At 40.9% G+C, this 13,044-nt stretch overlaps 1 protein-coding gene across 2 annotated transcripts in view; it reads right to left on the bottom strand.

Annotated features, from left to right (window-relative positions):
- Nucleotides 1-3,670: 3,670 nt before the first annotated feature.
- mettl15 (methyltransferase like 15) overlaps nucleotides 3,671-13,044 on the bottom strand; it is a 52,102-nt gene continuing 42,728 nt past the window's right edge. For both annotated transcript variants that reach the window (XM_037749370.1, XM_037749361.1), the window contains exons 5-7: nucleotides 11,892-12,070; nucleotides 4,390-4,836; nucleotides 3,671-4,230 (exon numbers count right to left, since the gene is read on the bottom strand). In XM_037749370.1, coding sequence (XP_037605298.1) covers nucleotides 4,406-4,836; nucleotides 11,892-12,070 — 610 coding nt within the window. In that variant the 3' untranslated portion in view covers nucleotides 3,671-4,230; nucleotides 4,390-4,405. The remainder of the gene's footprint in view (nucleotides 4,231-4,389; nucleotides 4,837-11,891; nucleotides 12,071-13,044) is intronic.

Genomic DNA, 13,044 nt, shown 5'->3' with positions numbered 1-13,044 from the left:
AGAAAGTATCAACAGATTAATCAACAGTGTATATAATCGTTAGTTGCAGCCCTAAAGCCCAAGTTGATGTCTTCAAATAGCTTCTTTTGTTTGATCAATAGTCAGAAACAAAAGAAATATCTATTTACCATCATATACAACGAAGAAAAACAAAACATTCTCACAATTGAGAAGCTATGTCAGATACAGGACTTACAAAAAGTCATATAAGTACACAGACACAAAACACCAAATACCAGTAAGATTCAATGTCTGCACCTATTTTATAACATTCACAATGCAAGACTACGGTGACACCTACAAACAAGCATAGAACAACGCACATGTCGTAAAATCTCTCCATTAAATAAGTTTCAAAGGACCTTCAATTGTCACGACACGTGGCTGAACACATGATATCGGACATTAATGATACTACTGAAATACAGTTGTTTTCTAATCCTGAAAAGTGTTGGTATTTGAGCATTGAATTGGATTTGTCTTGGGAATCTGTTTTTTCACTCTGAACTATGTGAAATCAAGTATTTACTCACTCATGTGAAGGAGTTATGGGCAACTGAAGTGTCGCCACAACAGGATTACAAACCAGATTGGAAAAGGACTGTTGGAAATGAGAAATGCCACAAGTCTCATTTAATTAAAAGTCGTTAAATACAAGGTAAGAAAAAATAACTAATAACTTTTTGTATGTTCTGTGTCTGACATTCCAGCTCTCAAAGGTCAAGGTCACCGTGACCTCACAAAACACGTTTTGGCTATAACTCAAGAATTAATATTCTAATTATGACAATTTTACAGAAACGTCTAACAGGATAAAATGAAGTGATGACATTTTGGACAGACATGGATGTAAAATGCAATGTTACTGGTTGGCAGAGGTATACAACCGCGTGGTGGTAATTCTAGTTTACATCATATATGCTAATTATTGCCTTAACATACGAGCCAATCTCTAACAGAAGAGGCACACCTCAAACAGCACAGGACCAGGTTTGTACAGTATACCAAGTGTACTAAGTTTATGATTTTGCATGACTGGAATCACTTTGTCATCACTAGGGCTGGGATTTGTTTAAAAAATGACGATACCAGTACCATTGTATTTTAATTAGGGTTGTAATCTATCTATCTAAGTCTTTTTTTCTTACATTCAAAGCTTCTATTGAGTTTTTCGGATAAAGCATCGAATGTCTATTCATTATTGACCTTTGACCACAAAATTCGAATCAGTTCAACCTTAAGTCCAAGTGGACGTTTGTGCCAAATTTGAAGAAATTCACTCCAGATGTTCCTGAGATATCGCATTCACAAGAATGGGATGGACGGATGGATGGACAACCGGAAAACATAATGCCTCCGGCCATGGCTGTCGCAGAGGAATAACAAAATAGTGATTAAAATTTAAATAAAGAAGGCTAAAAGATGTGATTAAGGGTTGGCCACTCTTGGTTTTACTCACGCATAATCGTTTAGTGTCATTTGAGGCAATTAGTGAGACTGTGAATGATTGAATCTTGAATCAAACACCCTGCGCTGACGTACTGAGCGCACACTAGCGAGTTGGACTCATTCATTGTACCTCTAAAGCCTGCTGTGAATCAAACTTACTCTTGACATCAAACTCATGTGAAGTGCAAATATCTAACATTAAAACAGTATTCTTAGGCACTATTGTGGTGTATTCTTTTGTTGAAAAGAAACAGTGAAATAACGGTGTTTTGTATTTCTTATCTCTGTATCAAGAGAAGACGTTTGTCCCGTCTGCAGGTCTGTTAGCAGCAGGTTAGAGGAAGCTCCGTGTGTCTGCCTGCAGTTTCAGACACGTCATTCAACAACAGTAGCTATTAGTTACATACCTGGTAGTCAAGTTATGGATTGATCCAAGTCTACAATAATACCATCGTCTTACAGTATATTTACTGTTATCTGAGGTTACTGTTTCCATGGCGATTGAGAATTTGCAGTCATAGATAACAATAATTTATAATCACTGATATTCCTGTCTTATCTTCTCCTGTATCGAGCAACAAACACCAGTTGTTTTGGAATTTTAAACAAAAGAGATTTTTTTTAAATATAAAAACAACTTTAAGGAGTGTATTTGTGTATAGTATATACACTGGTTACACCGGATATACAATTGAGTCTGTCTCTTGCCTCTTTGAAACCAATAAATAAAACATGCTTTGAACTTTAAAAGATACACACGTGGACAAGATGCTTGGCAGTAATGTTAGCTGACCAAACAAAGGTCTCTCCATGAATCACTGCTGATCCTAGTGTTGGCTTTTCCTGCCTTAGCGCAGGCTCAGACAGCAGGGCTCCTCAACGAGTTACGTTATCGCCTCCCGACCGCAGCCGGCAGCCGCAGGGAGACACCGGCACCCGGTCGGTAACGAGACTACAACGTAACACGTGGAGGAGCCCTGTCACTTCACAAGACACGGGAAACCTCTGTTGGTCTGGAGGAGCTGCAGCATTTATTTCTGCACAAACGTCCCCTGTACATTCACTAGATATTCTCAGAGCTAAACTAACTCTTCTGCAGTGTGGAGTGAGCGCGCGTTCACGTCTAGTAGAGGTGGAGCGAGGATGCGCGCTCTGTCTGAGTGAAGGTAAGCAGTCGGCGGAGACGAGGCTCCGGCCACACGCGAGCGCGCATATGCGAACGCGCATGTGTGGCGACCCGCTACATTTATACGCTTAAAAAGTTACAAACAGTCCCTTTAACAATGAATTCTTAAATATTTCTATGAATTATGAAATTCAGACATCCTTGCTGCAGGTACATTGCGCGTGGTGATTATTAGGTTTGTATAATCTGTAGATGCTGAGTTAGTGTTCAGAAGATTGTATTAAAACATGCACCCAACCACACACATACATCAACATGACAACATCACGCCCTGCATAGCGGGTAAAGTGGTGGCAGTACAAAAGACCACTTAAGAATATTGAGGATAAACCTTTCAGAACTTAAAAAGTGGACATCTCTCCCATGTTTCTTTATTGTTTTCTATTTACAGTATATGAGTACTTTTACGCATCAGTGTGAAATGAAGTCGTGAGTAACATTTCTTTTTACCATAAATGGTAAGCGGTGTGATCCAGTAAAGATATTAGGGAAATAACATAGAAGCTAAGTTTCCAAAAGATTAAATGTCACGACGTGTTCCACATCCTCTGATGTCAAGAGGGAGGGACATTCAAACGATATGGCATCATTTCATATTAGATTAAAACAGCATGTAATTTTAGACACAGTTAAATGTTTCTTGCGCCATTTAGTTTCCAAGGTAACGAGAAGGGTATATTTAGAGAGCACTAAACTGAGACAGAAGAAAAAAAAGTGTTAATAATCTTGATGGAGCAATTACAATTAGTCAAAGTCAAATAGTAAAGATCAAAACACCTCATCTGCTTACAGTTGAAGGTGAGAGAATGCTCAAGAACAACCACCCAGCTCATTCAGCACCACTTCTGACACTTGCGTCATTCAGTATTTAGTGGCATTACTGATTCATATGGTACAGTAGAGGTTTCACTTGAGCGACTCATCAAGGGAGGTTCAGGGGAAATACAGACGTCAATGAGAAAAGGTCTTTTTTTTGTTTTATATGTTGAGATATTTAGTTGCAATAACCACATAATATGCTGTCAAGCATCGGTAATGCATGAAAATCAAATTTATTAGAATAATACACAGAAATTAAAGTTTTAAGTCATCACTCAAACTCAAACACATTATTATAGAGGATCATTACAGTGCCGTATCAAACCAGGTGTTTGTAAAGTAAAACTGGGGTGAAAAAAAAAATGTTAATTGTGAAATTTGTCTGTCATTTCCTGTACATTGTACAATACAAAAGGCAAACAACACAAACGTCATATACTTTCACTTGGGTATAAAAAGTTTTTTACTTGAAACTTTAACCAGCTTTCACACAATTTGGATTTGAAAGAGGCAACCTCTTAATTCAATAACACGTTTTTCTTATGGCCAAACTTCCAGTATATACAGTATATATTACATCAAACTGTGAAGTCTGGATAAGCAATATCTGGCCACTGTGTTGGACGAGGAAGACTGAGGAGACCTACCTTAATTTCTTAACGTATAACGAACGCTCAGGTTCAGGCAAGGTCGCAAAATAATTATTAGACATGTGTATAAAACAAACGTTTGTTTAACAAGACATGAATGCATACGAACATGTCAAAATTACAATCCAAACACGTCAAATTGCATTGAAGTCTATGGGATCTTCGGTTTTTGTATAACTGCATCTAAATCCTTTGCTTAACTTGATTTGAGTATTAGTTGTAAAAAGTCAAATAAAAAAAGCTCAAACGTTTTGATGAAAATAGAGAGAATTTCTGTTCTTTCAAAACTGACGTCACATAATTAACGTCTGAGTGCTGCCCTCAGTTTAGCAGAGCGTCCCCGAGGATTCTCTGTTACATCGTCCCTTTCTGGGGTGATCACTTTTCTTCGCAGAGGAAGCCAATAAGCACTCCCACCATCTCTTTTTTCATCCACCAGTTTTTCCTTCCTGGTTCCTTGCTTCCTCGGACTGAAGTGATACTGATCTAGATTAGACAAGTCCTCTCCCTGGAGGAAACGTTTGACCAGTCTGTCTTCTAGCGAATGAAAGGTGATCACGCCGAGGCGTCCTCCAGGTGTCAGTACCGACTGGGCGGCGCGCAGCCCTGCATGTAGTTCGTTGAGCTCATCGTTCACAAAGATACGCAGAGCTTGGAAAGTCTTAGTGGCCACGTGTGCAGGTCGTTGGAGTCGGTCTTTACGTGCATAGAGAACAGCTGCAGGAAATGATCCTAGAGACAAAGAAATGGTCAGAGTGAGCGGATCTTGTAAAAACTGTATGAAAATGATGATAGAAAATGATAGAAATATGCAAGAGAGGTTAGAAAATAAAGATTTACAACTTTAAAGAAACACAAAAATGAGACCTAAACACAAGCAAGACTGCAGGAGACCAAGAGAGGCAGATGAATGAAGTGAGATGAGTGTGGTCATTAAGGCTTGTTACGATACCAGCATCTGAAATGGGTCCGAAACTGCCCAAAATTCTGTGTCAGGTATCGGCGACTACGCCAGTCTATGCACCGATCCGATACCATAATTTATTAACCCAGTAGCCCACTGCTTCAGACTAACAATTAATGACCATGATCATGTGCAGTACTTTTCCTAACTATGTCCATAACCTTGATCTTCCTCTAACCTTACCAAGCATAGTTGTTGTCACTATTCTATAACATCAGAAGGGCAATACAGTACGCAGTCCTCATGTAGTAAGCTCAAGAGGTTCAAGTCTTCAGGTCAAGACTACACCGTCTACATCTATCTAAAGTACAAGAGACACTACTGTGAGTTCAGCTGTATACACATTTTGGACAGAAGAGAGAGGTCATCTGAAGGAGGGGTGAAGGAGGCCATCTGTGTCAAACTTCAACCATCCATGAACACAGTGGAGGACTGCCACACCACTTATCAGCTACCACATCACCAATTTATTCCTTGATTCTTGTGACTCTGAAGACTGATCTGTCCTAATGACTCATAATTGACCTGAACAACCCACGGGTGTTATTATCGTGTGAATTACACAGAAGAGGTCGAGATGTCTTAGATCTCTCCACCGGTCAGGAGAATAAAAGAAGCCTCTTGAATGAAAACATGCCACTGACTTGGTACTTGTAGGTATGCTATCTTCTGGTAGACTGAGAATCATAAAGCATAGTAGGCCGCCTTATATCATTAATGCAAGGAGGAGATCAAAAGAAAACAAAAAAAAAGAGAAGAAGAGATGTAGCATGACGTAGCACAAAATCATCGCTTATTGAAAAACACATACAAGTGGAGAGAGAGCTGCAGCAGGACTGAGCGGCGGGTCCATCAGAGGCTCTGTGCGGAGCAGATGGAGGGTGGAGATGGTGTTGATATGGCTGATGTGTCACTAAAATACCGAGGTAAACGCAGCCAAATGGCTCCGATGATCTCTCAGTTCACTGAACGCCAAGTTCAAGTTAAATCTTACTGGGCACAAAGCAGCTACATGACATTGCCATGATTTCTGTATTAAAAATACCAAAATATTGTGTTTTTTTGTAGTTATTGCTGTCTGACTGGTGCACTCTTGCTTTCGTTAAAATAAAAAGTGATTGAAGTTTCTCTCCCTGACCTCAACAATCCTCTTTAATACTCCTGAAGAATTTGCACATGCCTTTTAGAGACAAAACGTTTCATATCTCATCCACTTATTTGGGTGATTATCGAAATACATGTGAAATTAAAGGAGTAGTGTGTAGGATCTGGCGGTATCTAGCGGTGAGGTTGAAGATTGCAACCGAATGAAGCCTTTCCCATGTGCCAAGCGCGTAGGACAACTACGGTGGCCGACGTCAAAACGTGAATTGCCCTATCTAGCGCCAGTCGTTGTAAGAGTAGAGAGCTTAGAGTGTGTGTGTACGTGAGACGTGAGTGCTGAAGCAAGAGCGAGAGAACAGCGGCGACGGCAGCAAGTAACATTATCGACTCCGGTCTACGCAGGAAAAGTTAACAGAGTTTGGTTTGTCCGTTCTGGGCTACTGTTGAAACATGGCGGTGGAACATGGCGGACTGCGTCGAGAGGACCCTCTCCCTATGTAGATATAAACGGCTCATTCTCAGGTAATGAAAACACAACAATTGTAATTTTCAGGTGATTATACACTAAAGAAAACATACTTATTAATATTATATTCCATTACTGCCAATAGATCCCCCTAAATGTTTCACACTGGTCCTTTAGGAGAAAGGCATTACTAACTGCAGACATGCAGAGAGGAAAACTGCACTTACAGACTTGTGTACCTGTTTGATAAACAGCATGCAGGGTGCAGAATGCATCCAAATGTAAAGGTCAATAAATGTGGATATTAGAGGTTAGGGCCAACACTGAAATGTATTAAAAATTTGTTGCACATTAAAGATGGGAAAATATTAGTTTTATGTCAATAACAGTTGATTACACCATGACCAACTCTGAACCCCCACACAGAAGGCAAAAGAACAATTAGACACTTATATAGACCTAAAGAGAAACTGCAATAAATAGAGAAGTGAGTGATGTGGCATTTCTTTCCTCCTGCACTAAACAGCCCAAGGTGTGACTCACACTGCAATCAATACAAGGACCAGCCCTGGTCTGGTCTCACCAAGCCATATGCTCTCTCTCTCTCTCTCTCTCTCTCTCTAATTCATCTTTCAAAGGTCCTACAGACAGATCCATGGAGAAAAGAAGAGATTAAGATGTGTACATAAAGAGGAAATCAGGTAGTTAAGAAGGAAAAACAATACTGTGAATGGGCAGTATTAAATAGGACGACATGCAGAATTCAGCTCTTGCTGTACTCTACCTTTGTGTTATGTCTCATCTTAGTTTGCTGTATTTGATGTTTGTAGCATGCACCAACAAAGGCAAGAACACTTTCCACAATAAGATATTTGGACAATAGTGTTTGATGCTTGTGGTGTCACTGGCCAAACAAAAAGCAGGAGTTTGTTCACAACTACAGAATAAGTGGAACAGGAAAACACTGAAACAACTTTGTTTGAGGTGGCACAACCGCTTAGATGATGTGCTCAAATTGAAATATTTCAATTTGAGCACAGAAATCGACTGAAACATTGTTGGACTGTTGAGAATAAATTGGCATCACCACAAATCAGAAATGCATCAAATCTAAGTGCTTTGTCAAACCAGAAAGTAGCACAGTGTAATTCATTTACACGTCCTCACGAAGTAGGTGGTGCTGAAAGCTTGGTGATGTAGTGACTACTTGCGGGGCTAGCTGCTGTGGCTGGTAAGCAAACTGGTAGCATGCCATCTAACTGGGAATATGCTAGCAGTAGCCAGCCACGAATAGCCCTGGAGGTAAAACGATAACTGGATACAGCTCCTGTTCATTCCTATGAGAGTTACTCAGTGTCGCATGAAGCCAAAATGGCTCGACTGCCGAGTGATGAAGTACCCGGATCATCCGGCGATCTTCCGCATCCATTGGGCTTATAGAGCAGGCGCAGTAGCGTTTTCTTTAACTCCGCCTCCCAGCCTGCGGTCCAGCCGCGTTCTGGGTCTCATTCAGATGAACGGGGGAAGGGAAATAATTCTGGACTCAGCTATTAGTGTATTTTACAATTTTTAGGACCTAACGATTTAAATAAGGACTATTCAAGTGTTCGTGCTAGGAAGTTGATTTACCTCAAAAAAACATTATCCGCTGAGTTACAGCAGCCCAATGTAAGTCTATGGGAAAAAGTCTTTTTTGGGCCCTGAACAACACGGAAGTTGTAGTACTGCCGTTTTGCCACTACGAAAATTTGCTTCAATGCCTGGCGCCCCTCATGGGTGCTCGCTAATAGCCCACTATGCTAGTAGCTTGGCTGTTAATCATGTAATAATGTAACGCCTTATTCAAAAGAAGTATTTGTACCATTGACTCCGGTCTCATGACTGACTGCAAACCACGCCTCTATATGTGCACTTAACACATTTACAAAAGTTTAAAAACCAAGAGGACAAGAAAAATTTCCAAAAATAAAAATCAGCTATCAGCAGATATTAGCTTGTCAAAGATATACTGTGCAACTTCGTCCAAGTGACAACATTTATATTTATCAAACATTTTTGACAGGAATCTACAGTATTACTCCGGGGCCTTTTACCAGTTAGACGTGCCCAGAAATCCTCTAAAGGGAGGCGTCCTGATCAGTTGCCCGAACCACCTCAGCTTGCTCCTTTTGACGCGAAGGAGCAGCAGCTCTACTCCGAGCTCCCTCAGGATGTCTGAGCTCCTCACACTATCTTTAAGGCCTCCCTTTAGAGGTTTTCCGGGCACGTCTAACTGGTAATACGCCCCGGGGTAGACCCAAAGAACACTCTGGAGAAATTATATATCTTGTCTGGTGTGGGAACGCCTCAGGGTCCCTCAGGAAGAGCTGGAAAACGTTGCTGGGGAGGGTGACGTCTGGAATACCCTGTTAAGCCTGCTGCCCCTGTGACCCGGTTCTGGATAAGTGGAAGGAAATGGATGGATGGATCTACAGTATTTCAAAAGGAAAAACACAGGGTGCTTTTGTTGCAATTTTGTGGAACTCTGCAACAGGTTGAGTTTTCCTAAATGCATTTTAAATTGGCAGTGAAAGCTTATGTGCTAATTTTGAATTAATTCAAGTGGATCACCATACACGTTTTACTGTTGTTGCTTTGGGTCAAAATTAACGTTAAACAGCTTGTTGGCATCTCTAAATCAACGCATCCATGTCCTCCCCACTGGCTATTCAAACAAACACACAGTTAAATACAGGGTGATTATGCCATTTATTGGGTTGTTGTGTTAAACGCATTTGGTGCTGTAATGTAGCTAAATGTAGCTCACTTGACTCCTGATGACAGCGTTCAGCAAATTAAACAAACTTTCCTTTCAGTTACATGTTGGGTCGAATTCAGAGAAGCTGCTCTGCTTTCCATTTCAGGCTCTTAAAGCACCTTCAACAACAACAACAGTTAATGGCTGTGGGATATTTCTGTTACCTTCGCAGCTGTATGACATGGTTGTGTCTCCATGGCTGCCTGTGCCATGTAAATGTGTTTTTATGCAACACTTTTAGGTCACTTGCGTGATTTTGTGTCTGTCTTGATCCCATTAACACATAAAAGGAAAACAACCCTCCCACCCAGAGGCAAGACACATACAACTCTCGACTAAAACTTGTTTGTAAAGCAACAACGTGGTTCAGTTTTAAGAATCTCAATCAATCATGAAACTGGCCGCACTTGCACAACCACTAGACCACTACGCACAGCGGTGGCTCTTTATAGACCCATTATTATCACATCTGTTTGTAAAGCCTCCGGCAGTGATATCTCACTCATTATTGTCAAAGGGTTCTATGTGTTACTTTTTACATGTATTAATCATTTTTCATTGCCAATGGGCAAACAGATTGTAACGTAACTTAAAATATGAGACCTTCACCTACTTTCTCGGTTGAACCCGCCGTGATCCCCGGCACCGGGTTTACACTGGCTAACTGAAGGTCCAGAATTGGCATCTGCTCTCCTCCCAGCGAAGTAGTCTCAGCAGCGGGGAGTGAGGTGAAGGGATCACGGGTGTGCTAGCTAGCTAACTCTTGTCTCATTTGGGGTCTGATAAACTCATCGAATATGAGCAACATCGTAAATTCATCAAATTCAGCTCCCAATATTGCTATTTTCCAAGCTACTGTAGGGTTGGGTACCGAAGTCGGTACTTTGAAGGGTACCGACCGAATTACGTTGGTAGTACGGAGTACTACTCAATTATGGCAAAAATCATAATCACGATTACTTTGGTCAAAATTGAGATCACTATCATTTCACACGATTACTCAATGACTTTGTAAACATCATGCATTTAGAGAGAACATTTTAAATTGAAATGCCTCAATCTGGTGCACTTTGAGAGCAGAGGCTAGATCTGTGAAGAACTTTGTGCTCTTGTAAACAATTTAATCATAAACACATTGTGCAGAAATGTGATGACACGGCCAAAAAAACACAAAGCGTGGTAGGGAGCTCCATCCCTCCCCGCCGGGAGAGAGGGCACGGTGGGCACTAAGCAGCGCGATCTGGGCGAGGGGTGCTGTAAAGCGCCACCTTCACTCGGGGCCTTTCCAAGTTAACCTACAGCCAGTCACGACACACCACCACGGAGGAAATACGCCCGGTGGGGGCCAGCCAGTGTCAGTGTGGAGTTCCCACGAAGGTATCCGCCCACACCGAGCGGGGTGAGAACGCACAACTATAAAGGAAAGGGCTGTTCTGGACAAAACGAGGGCGTCTTTGAAAAACGAAATGCGGTACAATAATCGCTTTATGTCAATTATCTTGTTTTCATAATCGTTTCAAAATCATAATAGGAATTGACGCAGTGGATGCTGATCCAAAAAAGTAATACTGCAATACATTATTTGCTGCACTATTTGTTATTTTCATCTAGAAAATTCAGCATTTTGAATACATGTTTACTGCTGTGCAATGTGTAAGATAAGAGAGAAAACGTGACTAAAGACCTTTCTGATATGATGTCTCAATGCCACCAGGTCCCCAAAGTGGTTCCCTCCCACCCTCGTCATTCCTCCTGCGACTTTAAATTTTTCCTGTCAGCATCACTGTTGACTTCTTCATAGACCCCCCCCCCCCCTACCCCCCGAACTTTCTTGAATCAAAACCTCTTGGATTGTTTCAAATAAGCAGTGGTAGTGACTCGCTTTGCTTTTCAAAAAAGATCAAACAGCTGCTCTTACTCACACCTGTTCTCCCAGGGTGACACTGACGCACATACTGCTCTGTGCAATAACTATTGAAACGACATCTCTCTCGTTCAGCAGCTCAGATCTAGAGGCATACGGCTAAAACAAAAAACAATCAGTGAAGACAAACACTGTAATCCTGGTTTTATGCACGAGTGTGTCAGGTGTGTGTGCATATTTGTGAGCAGAGAAACAGGGGAAAAGAGGGGGAAAAATGAAGCAAAACGTGGAAGGAGAAAGAGAGAGAGAGAGATGGGTTACTTTGTGTGAGATACTGTTTGTTTTCAAGGCATTAGCCACATTGTGTTGCAGCCACCTCCAGCTCTGTCTTTGTCTCAAAGGTAGGTAGGTAGAAGAAAGGCAACCATAACAGAGGCAGGAAAGAAGACGATGACTGAGGTCACAGTCCGCGTAATTTTCTGAGACAAATACGTCCCACCGGGAGACAGCCTTAATAACTCCACTCGTGTTTTATTTTCCCTCGCAGCCTCCAGAATGCTGCGGGGAATTAATCAGGATAGTGTCTAGCTACCTGCCACCACGCTGGCCAGCTGCTGTGTCTGGGTGATGGGGTTGACACGGCGTGCCTCCACAATGGCTGAAGCTATTTTCCTGGCGTGTCTTTCTTCCCCGTATGCAGTGAGGATGGATGCAAGAGCCTGTTGATCTAAGGTATTCACAACGTCAGCAGCACAGGGCATGTCGGGGTACCTACGCACAAAGAGAAGCCCAATTAAGCTGCTTGACGTCACGTCCTTGCTGACAGTGGCGAATTCTGACAACTCTGAGATACAGCTGAAAACCTTTATGGCTGACAGTTATGAATAGAATGATTGTGAGGGAATGAAAGGAGCAATGCAGCTTGTGCAATAGCTTATAATGGGGTTATCTTAGCTGGTAGATTCGCACATTATGCTGACCTTGTGAAATGATTCATATATATTCATGAAAACATTTAATATGCTATAAATTGCAATACATATAAATCATATACATATATCCATATTAATCTATCTATCTATCTATACATACATATGTAAATGTATATACTTACTGTACATGCAGATTTAGGCTTGATAAATATTAGAAGGGCATGCATGACTGTGCTCAACATGTCTGTCTCAACATGCAAAGGTGTTTTAGTCACACTTAAGTAGTATTAAACATCAACCTTCGGTAATGTGGACTTTAAATGCTGCCATAATTCAAACAAAAATTAAAATTAGAAACTGCTACTTTGTTCTCTTTTTATAGATGAAAAATGAATGGTTAAGGATGCACCGATGTGAAATTCTGGACCATTACCAACGTTTAAAATAACAGTTTGGCTGATAGCCGATGCCGATATCCATGTTTTTTGTTCTTGTTATTGTTCTTTATTTTGTTTTTGCTGATATTTATTCCACTTTTGTGCCAGGGAAACAAAGACATCTTCATTATAAAAAAAAATAACTGAGCTGTTTTAAAGTCATTCATCATTTCATTACTGTCTTTGAATGAGCACAAATTCAATCACACATTAATGAAACAACCTTTAAATAACCTTCTTTCACATAAAAAGATACATTTTTTTTTTAAAAAGAATTGCTTCAAAAGCCTTTTCAGCTGCTATTCAACTTCCTACTAATGTTACAGTATTTGTATTCGAAACATAAACTAAATGTAAACGTAAAACCGATTAGAAA

This window comes from Sebastes umbrosus, chromosome 2 (genome assembly GCF_015220745.1).
Source record: "Sebastes umbrosus isolate fSebUmb1 chromosome 2, fSebUmb1.pri, whole genome shotgun sequence".
In the NCBI taxonomy this organism is placed as follows: Eukaryota; Metazoa; Chordata; class Actinopteri; order Perciformes; family Sebastidae; genus Sebastes; species Sebastes umbrosus.
This window is presented reverse-complemented; position numbering and strand designations above follow the sequence as displayed.